Here is a 16,934-nt window from a genome sequence, read left to right as displayed (position 1 = left end):
ATGGTGTTCTAAGGTTAAGTGCTTTCTATAAATTTAAGAAAATATCTTGCCCACACTGGTGCTTTACACTTGCAGAACTAAGTCCATTTATAACATTGTCTCTAGAAATTGCTTTAAATTATATTCTTGTTTGCCTTTTATATAGTCAAGAGTAACTCTCATATACTGTATAGTGATGCACCAAAAACTTTGACTGAAGCCAAATTTCAGAAAACAAAATTTTTTCCCAAATGCAGTTTTTGTACCACTGCATGAGGCCTCATATAAAACACTGTTAGTTTATGCTTTTCAATGAAATTAAATTACAAAACTGCAATCACATTATTATCGAAATCAAATCTTTTCCAAGAGGACATATTTAAAAAATTGAGTAACCCTTTAGTTTAGGCACTGCAAAAATGCATATGTTACTCATTTAATCTACTCTATATACAGGGGGTCCTCGGGTTACGACACAGTTCCGTTCCTACAACAGTGATGTAACCCGAATTTTGGTGTTAAGTCGAAACAAACCCCTAGCCTAAGTCACTTACCTATACTAGCACATTTGCAAAATCATAATCTAGAACAGTGGTCCTCAATCTGTGGGGCGGGCCCCCCTAGTGGGGCGCGAAGATGTGAAAAAAAAGAAACAAGTATCAAAAATATGAAAAATGCATCTATTGAAACCAAAACAAATCAACTTAAACTACATTCTGATACTAGAAAAATAAATATAGAGTTAGATAAATGTCGATAAAAGTTAAGTAAGTATAATAAATATGCATCTATGATATATCATTAATTAAAAAAGAACAAATTGGTATTAGTGGGATTCTTTCAAAAAAATGTTAGGGGGGGCGCGATTAAAACTTATGAAAACTCAGGGTCACAAACACTTAAAGGTTGAGATACGCTGATCTAGAACATAAAAACACAACTAAGCCACAGAAAAAGGAAAAGGACATAAATACACTGTACTGTACACTACTGTATTAACAGAAAAAATGACAAAAAATGAGTGTTAAAAAAAAAAAAAAAAATTCCTTAACTATATTCCTTCTGATCTCTTTGCAATATCTAATTTAACTTCCATTGTGATGGCTTTCCTCTTCTTCGAAGCACTGCCATCTGAAGACTCTGACTTTCGTTTAGGAGCCATGATACGGGCCAAAAAGTCACCAAACAAAGCAACACAAACAGAACACTTGTGGCGCACGCAACCAAACTCTTTTGCCAACTCCCTCACTAATATGCTGCATTACTGCATATTCTTCCACTGCATGCAAACCAAAGTAGTTCGCCCACGTAGTCTGTAAGTACGATGCTAACAGAGTAAGCCGAAACACTCACGTCTCATTTTTTTTTTTTTTTAAGTTTTTATGGGAGTGAGCATTGTAAACTCGTAACGTCAAATGTCAAGACATTGTAACCCGAGGATGCCATATGCAGTATGTATATGTATGTGTATAATATACAGTGGGTACGGAAAGTATTCAGACCCCCTTCAATTTTGCCATTTGCTAAAATCATTTAATTAATTTTTTCCTCATTTATGTACACACAGCACCCCATATTTGACAGACAAAAAAAAGAATTTTTGAAATTGTTGCAGATTATTAAAAAAGAAAAACTGAAAAATCACATGGTCCTAAGTATTCAGACCCCTTTGCTCAGTATTTAGTAGAAGCACCCTTTGAGCTAATACAGCCATGAGTCTTCTTGGGAAAGATGCAACAAATTTTTCACACCTGGATTTGGGGATCCTCTGCCATTCCTCCTTGCAGATCCTCTCCAGTTCTGTCAGGTTGGATGGTAAACGTTGGTGGACAGCCATTTTTAGGTCTCTCCAGAGATGCCTCAATTGGGTTTAAGTCAGGGCTCTGGCCTGGGCCATTCAAGAAACAGTCACAGAGTTGTTGTGAAGCCACTCCTTCGTTATTTTAGCTGTGTGCTTAGGGCCATTGTCTTGTTGGAAGGTAAACCTTCGGCCCAGTCTGAGGTCCTTAGCACTCTGGAGAAGGTTTTTGTCCAGGATATCCCTGTACTTGGCCGCATTCATCTTTCCCTCGATTGCAACCAGTCGTCCTGTCCCTGCAGCTGAAAAACACCCCCACAGCATGATGCTGCCACCGCCTGCTTCACTGTGGGGACTGTATTGGACAAGTGATGAGCAGTGCCTGGTTGTCTCCACACATACCGCTTAGAATTAAGGCCAAAAAAGTTCTGTCTTGGTCTCATCAGACCAGAGAATCTTATTTCTCACCATCTCAGAGTCCTTCAGGTGTCTTTTAGCAAACTCCATGCGGGCTGTCATGTGTCTTGCACAGAGGAGAGGCTTCCGACAGGCCACTCTGCCATTAAGTCCTGACTGGTGGAGGGCTGCAGTGATGGTTGACTTTCTACAACTTTCTCCCATCTCCTGACTGCATCTCTGGAGCTCAGCCAAAGTGATCTTTGGGTTCTTCTTTACCTCTCTCACCAAGGCTCTTCTCCCCCGGTAGCTCAGCTTGGCCGGACGGCCAGCTCTAGGAAGGGTTCTGGTCGTCCCAAACGTCTTCCATTTAAGGATTATGGAGGCCACTGTGCTCTTGGGAACCTTAAAGTGCAGCAGAAATTTTTTTTGTAACCTTGGCCAGATCTGTGCCTTGCCACAATTCTGTCTCTGAGCTCTTCAGGCAGTTCCTTTGACCTCATGATTTCTCATTTGCTCTGACATGCATTGTGAGCTGTAAGGTCTTATATAGACAGGTGTGTGGCTTTCCTAATCAAGTCCAATCAGTATAATCAAACACAGCTGGACTCAAATGAAGGTGATCTCAAGGATGATCAGAAGAAATGGAAAGCACCTGAGTTAAATATATGAGTGTCACAGCAAAGGGTCTGAATACTTAGGACCATGTGATATTTCAGTTTTTCTTTTTTAATAAATTTGCAACAATTTCAAAAATTCTTTTTTTTTGTCTGTCAATATGGGGTGCTGTGTGTACATTAATGAGGAAAAAAATTAATTTAAATGATTTTAGCAAATGGCTGCAATATAACAAAGAGTGAAAAAATTGAAGGGGGTCTGAATACTTTCCGTACCCACTGTGTGTGTATATATATATATATATTATATATATATATATATATATATATATATATATATATATATATATATAAAATCCTAAGCCTGAAAGTGAAACGATTTTATGTCACGTTTTTTGTTAAGCTTTAAATCGGGCTTATTTTAAAACCTACATATATATGTTTGGTATCATTCTTTTCAGAATTTATCAAACTTTAATGTTATGTTGTTAGATTTTCAGATTCTTATTCTGTTTTTAAAATATAAACTAAAATATCAAGAAAGTCATGGTTTTTGTCAGTTAAAACAAATGGATTGTTTATTTAGTCTCTTATAAATACTCATCGAGCATAGTGGACCTAAGTTTAGCAGGAATACTCCAATCACTAAGAGTAAAGATTTTATTTTCATTTCATGATTTTTACTCCGTTAAATAAAAATTCATTTTTCTTTTACATATTTATAGAATTCCGTGATTTTTGACTCCAATAAATAATCGTTTTTCTATTGTACATTTACAGATTTTACTAATATTCTGGCCGCAACTACTGTTATATCACGAGCTTAACAAACCCTGTTTTGGGTCTTCATAACAATTACAAAGCATCATGTATTCATCTCTGCAATGTGACCTACTAACAGAACTTCACTTTGGAGTGGTCTGTCACTGAGACACACTTCACTTGATATTACATATTTAGTATAAGACCTGTGCATCCTTCATTGAATTTTACCATCATGTAAACATGCCCACACAGCAAGGAGATGAATAACCAATCTACTGATATTTTATAAGTGTTATGAAGACCAAAAGAAGCCTTTGTTAAAGTCTTGTACATAAGAGTAAATGAGTAATAGATTCATTTTTGCAGTACACAAATTAAAGTGTTACCAAAATTATATTGAGATTAGATAGATAAATAAATAAAGTAACAAAGTTTGCTTAGCTTGTCACGGTCTTTGTCAGACCCTTGGTTGGCATGTCTTATCGAACCACATTGCATGTTTTATTAAGCTTGACTTGTTTAAATAGTGTTGCTTTACATCCTAATTCAGTTTGTCCCAATATGGTCCTCCTTCCTCCCTTCCTTTGTCCACCTGCTTTTGGTTTCATAAGAATTACATTTTCTTGCAGTACCACTTGTTTTCCATTGCAAACAGACCAGCATAGTCCTCCAAAGATGGCATCCATGCCCCACAATGCAGTGTGGTGAGACAGATGAATCACTTCCTTTAGAAAAGGATGCACCGTTTGAAAGCATCATCTATAACCAGAGCAGGAGAGCAACAGAAAACAACATCACACAATTGGTTAAACACTTGTCATTTTTACTTATTTGGCATTTATTGCTTAATATTTTTGGTGGCCAAAAATTGGGTGCATCCTTATTCCTGTCTGCTGATTTACATATGGCATTGTCCTCTGCTGTATGTACTAGGAGTCAAAGGGGTTAAACGTATATATTGTGCACACGTATGGGGAAAATAAGGTGATGGAACAAAATTTTGGCCTCCTGTTTTCAACTGCTTTACATGATTAATGTCTCCCCAAACACAATTTTGCCCCTTTCACAGTGGTCTGTCTATGAATGTATCAGGATGTCAGTATGTGCCCACAATAACACTCATGAATTCCTCAGTATCAATTAAATTGTTAGTTATTTTATATAGCATTAAATGTTAAAACAGCCGCCTGTCGAGCTATTTAAGCACAGCAGTTGTGTGTGCAGATGAATGCATTTGCAAGTTTGTCACATTTCTCTTAGCATGATTTGCATCATGGCTTAACCAAAATTCATGTTCCTTTTCATAGATACGTGTCTTTTTGTATTTAAAGGTGGCAAGGTTGTGTTTTTTCCTGTCTGTGTATGCCCTCTCTCCGCTTGTCTTCATTGAGGAGCACTGTATATAAGACTAGTTTGACGTGAACTGAATGGTTTGAATTAGGAGCAGGATGGCTAAATGAGGTAGTAGGGCCAAATGGTAACCTTGACTGAGCCGTCGTCCCTGTCATCTTCATAGTCTTCTCAATTAAGCCACCTTACCTGTCAACATGACAGTGTCGTCAAGGCATGAAGTAAATGTGGAGGAAGAAAAGAAATCCTTCCTGAGATGCAGTAGGACTTGATTGGAACGTTGGGATTACAGAACTGACTTCTCAGCCAGGAGAGCTCCTTTATTACAGCGGTAGACTTTGAGTCCTGCTGAGCCGTCTTGGCGAGGGATGAGCAGCTAAGACGGGGAATCACCTTTTGTAAATTCCTGAGCAGATGGTCTTCACCTCTAGCGTTGTGCCACTTTGAAGTTTTAAATACACCAGCTCTGTGTCCTCTGACCAACATGTTATTTCTCTTGTCCAGTAAGCTGATAAAAATGTGTGGTGTTCACAAGACCTAGAGGACGCTGCCATACATGACGGGTCTTGTTCCTGCTAAGGAGAAGCAGTGGCTACATGATAAAACCTGTGGGCAAAAACATTGTGCAAGAACAGCAAAAAGAAATCCTCGAGGAGATCACATTTTTTAAAAGTGGCTACAGTGTTCCAGATAATCCTTAAATTGGTGTTTAATGCTTGTTATTCCTAATGGGTAGTTTTTAGGTTTGTCTTGTTTGCTGACTCTGCTTGCTCTCTCTTTTTTTTTAAATTCTAGAGGTAAATTTGCTGTGGTGAAGAGATGTATAGAGAAGTTGACAGGAAAAGATTATGCTGCCAAGTTCCTGAAGAAGCGGCGGAGAGGCCGTGACTGCAGAGCGGAGATCATCCATGAAGTGGCGATACTTGAAATGGCACGGTGGAACACTCGAATCATCAGTCTGCATGAAGTGTACGAAACAGACCACGAAATCATCCTGGTTTTAGAATAGTAAGTTTTGAAAGTTATAATCCTTTATATTAAAAACATTTTTATTTTTTTCAGATATCAAAGTGATGCTATAAGCTAGCAGTTCAAGTCAAGGCTGATGTAGTGAAGAAAATATAATTGAGTTTCTTGGGGATGACTGCAAAATAATCTTTGTAGCCTTGCAGGCTATTTAATAGGCGACTTCCTGACTGGCACCTTGCAAAGTCTGCTTAAGCTTCATTTAGCATTCACTGTGTCCATTGCCTCATGTTGTTTAGTATTGGTGTTCGCTTGTAGTAGGGTGGAGGAGGCCACTCACTGGCTAATCACGTGACTGATAAAACCTTTAAACTGTACAAGGACAGGGCTGAAATATGACTTCATGGAACTTGTTTGCCATGCTATTATCAGAGCAGTTGTTTATTTAAATACACATTCTGGCCACAGGACAAAGGATACTGATGCCTTTGGGAATGATTTTTAACCTTGACTCCCTCCCTCATCTGAAAAAGATCACAAATACAATAATAGCAGGCACGTACAACTGATAAGACTTTTTCTATATTATCTTTTTGCATGAGAAATTAGTGAAAATCACATCATCCAGCAGAAAGGAGTATATCTGTCTCACTTCATCCCATCCTCTCCGTCGGAAATGCAACTCCAAGGACTTTGGGGCCTGCAAGGTTTTCTTAAGTAAGATGTTTACACCCAATAGCTTATTTCTGACATATTATCATTCTTGTTCATTTTCTGACCTGTTTAACCCAATATGGGTCTGTGGGGTGTGGGAGACCATCCTTGCAGCCCTGGGAACCTTAGGTGGTGAGCTTGACCACCATAGGAGACACACTCAAACCAAGCCGATTTATAGTCTCCAGACCCACCCAGTTTGTTTAGTTTCATCTGGTATGTACCAGCTGTAGATTAAACCCCCAGAAATTCTAGGGGACCAACTGAAATGAGTATTTCTATCAAGGTCATATATATGGTAAAGATCTGGTGGGCTAGTCTGTAGGTGACAAAGTGAAGCTTTGTTTGTGCTGAAACATTGGTTCAGATCTAAATATAATGCAACATACACTCACTCTGTTCTCTAAAAAGCTGAAATTTGACAGAATGGTACATCTAGGACAGTAGGTATCCAATCATGAAAGGACATGTTGATATATCTGTATTAAAAAAAAAAAACCCAAAATAGAAAGCTAAACACTCAAAAATGCCATGACAGCTTTGACTGAAATTTGGTGATGATGTAGAAAAAAAAAATTGTCCATAACGTGTTTGTTTTTATTTGTTGATATTTGTCATTAATAATGCTGTAGCAACTGGGACATTCTAATTCACCGTGTTCCCCACCCGTTTTGCCACAGCGCTGATAGTCATCTCACAGAGAAATGGGCCATGCCAGTTTATGCAAATGTGTCTGCAGATGCAAAGTGAAATGAGCAAAGCGAAGCTCAGAGAAGCTCAAAGAAGACACGTTTAGGAAGTGCATGCCAGGTGTGGGAAGCACGGTGGTGCAGTGGGTGGCACTGCTGCCCCGCAGTTAGGGTTTGCTTCCCGGGTCCTCCCTGCGTGGAGTTTGTATGTTCTCCCCGTGTCTGTGTGGGTTTCCTCCGGGTACTCCGGTTTCCTCCCACAGTCCAAAGACATGCAGGTTAGGTGCATTGGCGATCCTAAATTGTCCCTAGTGTGTGCTTGGGGTGTGTGTGTGCGTGTGTGTGTGTGTGTGTGTGTGTGTGTGTGTGTGTGTGTGTGTGTGTGTGTGTGTGTGTGCACTCCCTGCGGTGGGCTGGCGCCCTGCCCGGGGTTTGTTTCCTGCCTTGTGCCCTGTGTTGGCTGGGATTGGCTCCAGCAGACCCCCGTGACCCTGTAGTTAGGATATAGCGGGTTGGATAATGGATGGATGGATGCCAGGTGTGGTGGCTTTGAGCGTAGTCGATTTCATGCAAATGATCCAGTATGATACATGTTTAATACTGTATACAGTATTTTACTCACACTTCTTTACCTTATCAACAACCTGCCAAAGTAGGGACTGTAATTCCCATCAGCCAATGTACTACTCCAAAAAATTTCATCATCACTCACAAATTTTAAATAAGACCATCGATAAAAGTGGCATTTTATCAAAAGTAGTAACTGCTGTGCTTTTTTTTTCTTTCTCAGTAACTTTGGAATAACAATTTCATTGTCTTGCAGGATTGCAGGATTACAGGTTTACTTAAGAGCAGTGTTTCTCAACATTTATGGCCTTGGGACCAAGTTTTATCTTTTCAAGTTCCTTGATGACCCAGAGACAGCATTTTAAGAGGGGTGATTTCCCCCTTCATGAGTTGAGCACAAATGGAGGAGCAGGGGAAGGGGGTTCCCTGAAATGAAACGAGCACAGTTAGAAACGGGGTAAAAGATTGCTTTGTTGTCAACCGCTTTGGCAGACTGGTGGTGTGTCACATGTGACAATAAATCAGAGAGAAACTGATTACAATACTTTATCAGTGCATACATAGCCTTGCGTATTTGATAATTCCAGCAATGTTGTCCATCTACATATCGTCATTAAGTTTGCAGTACCAATCTACGATCAGCATATAAACAAGCATGAAAAGATTAAATAGAACTAAAGCTCCATTTTTTCTACAACTGATGGAGATGCTGCTTTTCAGAATGTAATAAGAAGAAAACAGGACAGCACTTTTGATTGAGTAAAATTAATGAGTAACTTTTGCTTTTTTTATTTATTTATTGAAACCCACTGTATAATGAGGCAGCACTAATTTTTCAGCAAGATGCTAATGGAGAGTTGAGATTTTGATCAGTTTTTAACTTTGAATAAATCAATTTTAAATCACCTTTGTTACATTACTGAATGCCGCTTTAAAACAAAGTTCTGTTGCAGTCTCTTTCACACCAACAACGCCAAGGACTGTATGTAGCAGGTTCAGCTGTAAGCGGCTCAAGTGAACTAATAATATTAATCCCTGGTTAAAAAAAAAAAATGCAAATATTGAATATGAAAAAGTGCTTAGTTACATAGTGCTTCTAATACATCCGGTCAACCAATGGCACAATAACTAAGGCCCATTGACTTAGCTTCTCCTGGGAACGTTTGTGGGTACCACAGCTAATAAAAAATATCTTTGAAACAAAATATGATGGATACATTAAGGATTTTCATGGATTTACTATAGGGAGAGCAAGATACACCCATATGAAATGTTTATTATATGAGTGAATGACTTTTGTTTTTTGGGCTGTGCACTGCACTTTCCTGGGCTGGAGAATTCTCACTAATGCTTTTTCTTGGTAAATGCAAGTAACAACAACAAAAAAAAAACCTGTCCAAACTCATAATACATACAGTACATACAACCTAAGCGACTTCTAATGCAGCTGTATGTAAAATATTAGTCCTTGGGTAGTTTTTTGGGATGGTTGAGCATGTTGTTGCCAGGTAGGTTTAAGGAGCAGAGTCCATGCTTACAGTATATGTGACAATTGTAGGTTTAGGTTTTAAAGAGCCAGTCATTTCATCAGCTAGTTGCACATATATAGGAGAAACTTCAAATCATTTGTAGGGCAGGGAATTGAATAAAAAAATATTTATTCACATAAATGTATGTAATTTATCACATTTAATCACATCTGACATTAAAATGTAATTATAAAATTAATTAATGATTCATGAAGTAAATACACACTGAATCACAAATTTAATGTAGAATTAAGGAATTAAAAAATAATGAATGGCATAGTTTCAACTTAAAAAAATGATCTTAAACTTGAACTTTTAACAAAATACTACATGAGAAAATACAACCTGAATTTTAATGCCTTCCTAAAAGGTAAGTTGAAAAGAAGGCAAAAAGAAAACAAGGCCAATGTTTTAATTCCCAAAGTTACATAGCATATGAAACACAGACGTGTCAAAATAAAAGTTAAATGATAAAAATGACTGATGACATTGATTACAATGCTGAAGACTGATTTAATTGAAAGAATAAGCATCTCTTAAACATACAGGCATACATTCAAACATGTTAAAACTCTGCAAATATTTTTTATCACCATCAACAACTTGATAGTTGTACTCTACACAATTGTTATTCAACTGGTACGCCGTGGAAATAACAGTGTAGTGCCCCTGGGTCCTGACCTGAGAGAGACACGCTCTTCAGGTGTTTGAGGTCTGTCTGAGACGGAGCAGCTCTGTGATCACCTTAACTTTAGTTGCACTCCGACTCATCTAACCCCTCTATACTGTCTAACGCTTCAGTGGTATGGCCCAGAAGCACGCCGCTGTTTCACTCTCACCCTGTGCTGTTCGTGCACACTGCGCTGCTCCTTCTCATCTGCACCCATGCCACAGCCACCCTGTGTGACTCCTGCACTCCATCACCAATGCAGAGTAAAAGCACTTATGTTCCATCACCTTCCACACTCAAACCCGTCTCTCATGCTCCTTCCACCCTTTTTCCTGGGCCTTCATCCTCTGGCTCAGATGTTTCATTTGTATCATGCACTGCTGTCCAGCCACATGGCCCTGTACATCTCCAACGTGATCATTACAGTATCATTTGTAAACTAGCTGGCAAGGTGGTATAACAGACTGCATATCTAGAAGGGGGCAATGGAGACAGGCAAACATGTGATTCAGGAAAACACTGTCAGCTATCTAGAGTCGTTGAGGTGTACCATCCAATCCTCCTCCCTAGAGTAATAGGCAACAGTAGCATAATGATGATTAATTATTATCAAAGCACTTTACATACACCAAGGAGAACCACTTCAACTGCCACCATTGCGTAGTACCTACCCTAATGCTGTGACAGCAGCCATTATTGCACCAGTACACTCACCACACATTAGCTGTTAGGTGGTGAAGGGGTAATTATGGGGCCAGAATGGATAGGGCTGTTGGCAATGTAGCCAGGACATAGGGTGGTGCACCTTACTCTTTTCAAAAGATGCCCAGGAATCTTTAATGACTACAGAGAGTCATGACCTTAGTTGTATGTCTCATCCAAAGGACAGAACCATATTTACAGCAGTGTCACCATCACTACACTGGAGCATTGGGATCTACATTCAGACCACAGGATAAACGCACCCCACTGGCCTCACGAACACCTCTTTCAACAGCAACCCTAGCTTTTTCGAGATGGTTTCCCATCCAAGTACTGGCTGGGCCCGAACATGCTTAGCCATAAGTAGATAGTTATAAATTGTGCGGCACCCAGCCTCACTTTTAAGAATTTACAGTGAATCTCATGCTATGTCAATGCTGAGCAGCAAACCTTAGAAATCTAAAGAAGATGGCTTTCTTCATCAGTGTTAATGGTGGTGTCTCTTTGAGCCTGACTCTCCCTAACTGTCTACAATGAGTCCTGAACTTGATGTTGACCGCCAGGCTGAACAAAGATGTATGTTCTGTATAGCTCCACCTTTGGGAGATCTCGGCTCCTTTTACTGTATCCAACCCCAGGTGATCATAGCTTGTAGAGGTGATGGTATCCCTTTATGAGAGTTATGAGAATATTGTGGATTTTTTATGCTTTAAAATATCATGCATTGTGATTTGAAATGTTTTATTCTTTTTTTATTTGACTGAAGTTAAAGTTGAAACCATACTGTATCTGTACTAGCAAAAATGTGTTATTGTATTACAACTAATAAGAAAAACCCTTGACTCAATTCATCCCACTTAAGTCTTTATTTTTTAATTTGGGATATGTTTTAATACAACTCAGCAGCCTTCACAGTAAGATGTAATGCTCAGTTGTGGTACACAACATAAACATCAGTACATTACCTAAATTTAGCTCTGGGTGACACCTTCAGAGATGAGCCCTTATATTTTTAGTAGGGCTGTTAAAAATAATTGGCATTATAATATTATATAGCTAAAAGTTTGTGAGTAAATATAAGTGTGCATTTAAAATTCTTGAGGCTCTAAAATTAATGTTGCCATGAAAACTTTTGTATTTTCATAATAGATTATTAATGTTTCATTATCAAGAAAAATATGTTGAACATTATTTAATTCTCAAACGCTGTTAAAAGTTTCACATTAATTAATTACTGAGGGCAAAACATAACTTGATGCTACATATCCCAATACTTTTTTAAAAAATTGTATAAATATTAGCATTCATTTGTTCAGCTCACCCAGCTTTATTGTAACTCTTTGGACTGTCAGGATAGAAACAAAGTGTCCACAGCAGCTTGTCCACCCTGCTGCCAGATTTGATATGCGATTTCCATGGAGGTTTCTTACTTCTCTTCTTTCTGTTTGAATCCAAATGTAGACAGAGCACTGGGTACTCTGTACACTGCTAACATTTGTCGTACACTATCTGTTAGAATGCAAAAGCCAATACATTTTGTTATGAGGTTACCAATAAAGTGCATTATCTTTAGGAATAGTAAAGTCAAAGAAATCTGGTAAACGTTTATTATACAGAATGAGGAACGTGTACTGTACATTTTTACACACAGTTTGGGTTTTAATGTCTGATTTCCGCAGCTGAAAATTGGCACATTTGTTTTCCAGAGTTTTTTTTGTGTATTGTGATTAATTAGAAGGTCATGTGGACCGCACTGTCATCTGACTAGTGTACTAGCATGACAGAAAGGCTCTTGTACTTACTGCATGTCTTATGTTTACAAATATGTATCATTCTTACACTAATCCTCAGTGAATACATAGTCCCCAAGTATTAGATTTGCTTATTTAATGTAATTAAACCAAACAATTTCATAAAAAGGAAATGCACACAAGTTGGGAACCATTCATCAAAACATAAGATCTTAACAGAAACTCGGGAAACATTGGTTCACTAAATATGCCTCTCTTAAGTGGCTAAGCCCGCAATAACAAAGATTTTTCTTTTGTCGGCTGATTTCTTTTTTTAGTGATATTGTTCTAAAGTCCCATTTGAAGAGGATGCTAATACATAGATTTCTGTTTCGACTTCATGTGTAATTTGAGATAGAACAGAAAGGGTTCCTTTGGCAAGAGTTCCTGACATTCTTTTCTGCTGAGGTATATCACTTTGTTTTTTAGAACTACTGGGAAAATTTTATTTATTACTTTATAAAAATATAAAAATAATAAAAGTACATATCAAATAACTAAATGTAATTAAGTATAACATTGCATTCTGCTGTATGCACAATACCAGTGATAGACAACCATGTATGAAGATTGCACAGTGACTACCACGACACTATAGCAAACAGGCATTTTATGCCAACTTTGATATAAAGGAGCTTTGGATGATTTGCCAGTTGAGCAATTACTGTACAAAGTCGAGGTACTTAAACAATAAAAAAGCACTTAAGCAGCTCCTGGGTACATAATTGTCTGAGAGCTGGGGTCCAGTTAAGAACAAATGGGGATAATTTTCTTTTACAAAAACTAAACAGGTGAACAACATGCCACCCTGTGCATCACCAGCTTATCTGTTTGCATGTAAGTAGGAAAAGCAGCCCTGCTGTAAACACTCCATCATATGCTTATAATGGATAAAGCAGCAAATGCTCACTGACATCGGTAAACTGTTATACTGTATATAATGATGAACATTGCACATTGGTGCCCTGAGTCCAAGAAAATACTAACACTTCTTTTCTTAGTGTGCCTATACTACATTGGTCAAATAATGGAAGCAATTATTAAGGAAAAAATCAAGCAGTACATGCGAATAACAGTTAATTTAGCAAAATAGTCAACATGGGCTCAGATGAGGAAAGTTGTGTTTTATTAATATGCTGGGATTCTATGAGGAAGCAACAAAAGCATATGATAAGCAAGGTAAATAAGATTTTTATTTTTTTGGATTTTCAGAAGGCTTTTGATAAGGTATCAAATGAAACATTAGTGTTCAAAGTAAAGGAAGTTGGAATTTTGGGCACAGTGAGTATATAAGTAAAAAACTGGCTCAAACACAAGAAGCAAAGTTTATTGTGATGGGAACTTTTTTCCGAATTAGGCAATCTTCAAAGTGATGTACCTCAGGAGTCAGTTTTGCTCTCTATATTAAAACAAAAACGTAGAAGCACAAGGGAAAGTCCCGAGGAGAGCAACTAAACAGATTCCAGGATTAGAAGGTATGCGCTATGAGGAGATATTGGGAGAGGTTTAACCTTTTCAGTTTAAGCAAACCGAGATTAAGAGGTGACATTACTGACTTATGAACGGAAGTTAGAACAGTGGATCCCAGCTGCTACTTAAAACTTGCTTCTTCAACAAGAACACAGCATCACAGTTGGAAAATTGATAAGGGCAGATTTCACACAAATGCTCAAAAGTGTTTCTTCACGCAAAGATCTATGGACCCAATGAATAAATGGCCAAGTATTGTGGTGGAAGGTAGGTACTTTAGGGACTTTTGCAGCTCAAATTGATGCTGTTTTGAAGAATTTAGGTAAATTGAATAGAAGCACTTGTTGTGCTGAATGGCCTATTCTAGTGACAATTGTTCAGGTGTTCTAATTGCTCTGCATGTCTGTAGATGTTGCTGTATAAATCGTTGCAGTGTGGAATTCATGACACTGCTAGATGGTGAACACAAGCAGGACTGACCTGTTGGCTCCTTTTCTATGTCTGATGCTCTGTGCAGTGTGTGGGTATGCTGCCCCATTGCATTCTTACTCCTCACAAACTATGCCATAGATGGAAAGTGATGGATGATGTTTGACCCTGCTCTCTTCTTGCTACCACTCATTTGTTTGTCTATGAATGTCTAGTAGCAGGCAAGCTCAGGCGTGTGAGGGGGTGGGGGTGTGGCTTCCAGTTGACTCATCTTCTGGATACCCTGTAAAGCAAGTAGCATTCTGCAAGACAAGGTAGAGACGAGTTGGAAAGTGGTAAAGCTGGCATTGTTTATTTTAAAGGGCTCAGTCCTTTAATGGTGGGCATGTAGCTGTGAACCACACAAAACTCACCAGTTTTTGCAATTCTCATATGTTTATTTAATCTTTCTGAAATATTGCGGCAGTCTACACTCCTTGTGACCATTTATTATTTTTAGAAAGTAAGATATTTGTTCACAAATTTTGTGATCATTAGAAGGAAATGCGGAACTTATCATTAGTAAAGAAAAAGTGAAATTGTGTAGTTTTGTAAGGTAAACATGTAGCACACCTATACATTAGTACTGCACCTACTTTTAATATCACTAAATGATTATTTCAGCGCTTTTAAAAAATGACATCAGTCTAGGTTGTATCCTGTCCAATAGCAATAATGTGTGGGGCAATACTACAGATTCACTGCCTCACCATTTCATTTCCAAATTTGAAGAATGAACCAAGGAACTGCAAACATCACTGCTGATGATGCCTTCTCCACAAAGGATTAATGGCACCATGATTTAATTGAACACACCTCTGCTCCAGCTGGATTTCCTTTCTGCTTTGGCAGTAATTACAGCTCAGACTCACAGAAATTAAAGGGAATGATTCCTATGAGTTGTTGTGCACGTCCATAACAGGTGATGAGGCAAAAAAAAAAAAAAAAAAGAAGACTGTGGAGCTTTTGCATGCTACATTTAAAAAGATGGCTGTCCAGATGAAAGGTCACAACCACACAAGCAGATTGCCTTATCACCAACAATCCAAAACAGCATGACTTGATAGTCGGGCAAAGTGGAGAATAAAACATCTTCGAAATAAATACAAAGAAGCACCTGAAATAAGATAGTGAACAATTTGGATTGTCACAAGTTTACTAAAAGTTCATTTCAATGGAAATGGGACCCAGACCAAACTTTGATTTGTGCGTCTTGTGAAGTGTTTTAGTGCAAATGTCTTTTATGGTATTTTTCACTTTTGGAGATTCTGGAGTTTTAATGTACTGTGCTTTTATTTATGTAAAATGTATGTAGGTTCTTGTTGCTTTATAGGAAAAGCCAACATCCATTTGTGAAATGATGTGTAAGGCTGGTTAAAAAATTGTAAATTAAAATGTTGGTTGATTATATTTGTGTGAAGAATCAGTAGAATCCATCTATTTATCCATTTTCTAAAGCCACTTTTTCCATTATAGTGCTCTATAGAGCCAGAGTTTATCCACACATCACGCAGCCTCAAAACCTGTTGGGTGACGAGTCCTGCATATGGCACAGTCTGTCCCTGACTTGCTCACTTATACCAGGCCAATGTGATGTTACCATTCAACCCATGTGGGCACTGGAAGAACATACCACCTCCACATAGAAAGCACCCTAGCTGGTGATTAAATAGTGGGTGTGTGAGCCATACAGTATTTTACATATCCTTGGAGAAACCTTCTGTAGCTGGTAAATGAATAATTGCCACGTGCCCATTTGCATTAGAATCCGTAATCTTTTTTAACATTGTGCCACTGAGTAATGAACCATATATATTTTAATTGTACAAAGACATGTTCCTGCTGGAGGTGGGAGTTGAAGCTACTTCTGACAGGAGGCTCTGCCAGACGTTCCCACATCCCACATCCCGAGGGAGGTGGGGGACATTGAGTCTGAATGGGCCATGTTCCGTGCCTCTATTTTTGAGGCAGCTGACCGGAGCTGTGGCCGTAAGGTGGTCGGTGCCTGTCGTGGCGGCAATCCCCGAACCCGTTGGTGGACACTGGAGGTGAGGGATGCCGTCAAGCTGAAGAAGGAGTCCTACCGGTCCCTTTTGTCCTGTGGGACTCTGGAGGCAGCTGATAGGTACCGGCAGGCCAAGCAGAATGCAGCTTTGGTGGTTGCTGAGGCAAAAACTGGGGCGTGGGAGGAGTTTGGGGAGGCCATGGAGAACGACTTTCGGATGGCTTCGAGGAGATTCTGGTCCACCGTCTGGCGTCTCAGGTGGGGGGAAGCATTGCAGTGTCAACACTGTATATGGTGGGGATGGTGCACTGCTGACCTCGACCCGGGACGTGGTGGGTCGGTGGGGAGAATACTTCGAAGACCTCCTCAATCCCACTAACGTGCCTTCCAATGAGGGAGCAGAGCCTGGGGACTCGGAGGTGGGCTCCCCCATCTCTGGGACTGAGGTCACCGAGGTGG

General features: G+C 39.0%; 1 protein-coding gene across 5 annotated transcripts in view; it reads left to right on the top strand.

Moving 5' to 3' along the window:
* Positions 1-16,934, top strand: part of stk17b (serine/threonine kinase 17b (apoptosis-inducing)) — a 215,533-nt gene that overhangs the window by 130,963 nt on the left and 67,636 nt on the right. For 2 of the 5 annotated variants that reach the window (XM_028807635.2, XM_051930217.1), the window contains exon 2: positions 5,701-5,913. The exons of the other annotated variants lie outside the window; for them this stretch is intronic. In XM_028807635.2, coding sequence (XP_028663468.1) covers positions 5,701-5,913 — 213 coding nt within the window. The remainder of the gene's footprint in view (positions 1-5,700; positions 5,914-16,934) is intronic. 5 annotated transcript variants of the gene reach the window in all.

The sequence above is a fragment of the Erpetoichthys calabaricus genome, chromosome 8, assembly GCF_900747795.2.
Source record: "Erpetoichthys calabaricus chromosome 8, fErpCal1.3, whole genome shotgun sequence".
In the NCBI taxonomy this organism is placed as follows: Eukaryota; Metazoa; Chordata; class Cladistia; order Polypteriformes; family Polypteridae; genus Erpetoichthys; species Erpetoichthys calabaricus.
This window is presented reverse-complemented; position numbering and strand designations above follow the sequence as displayed.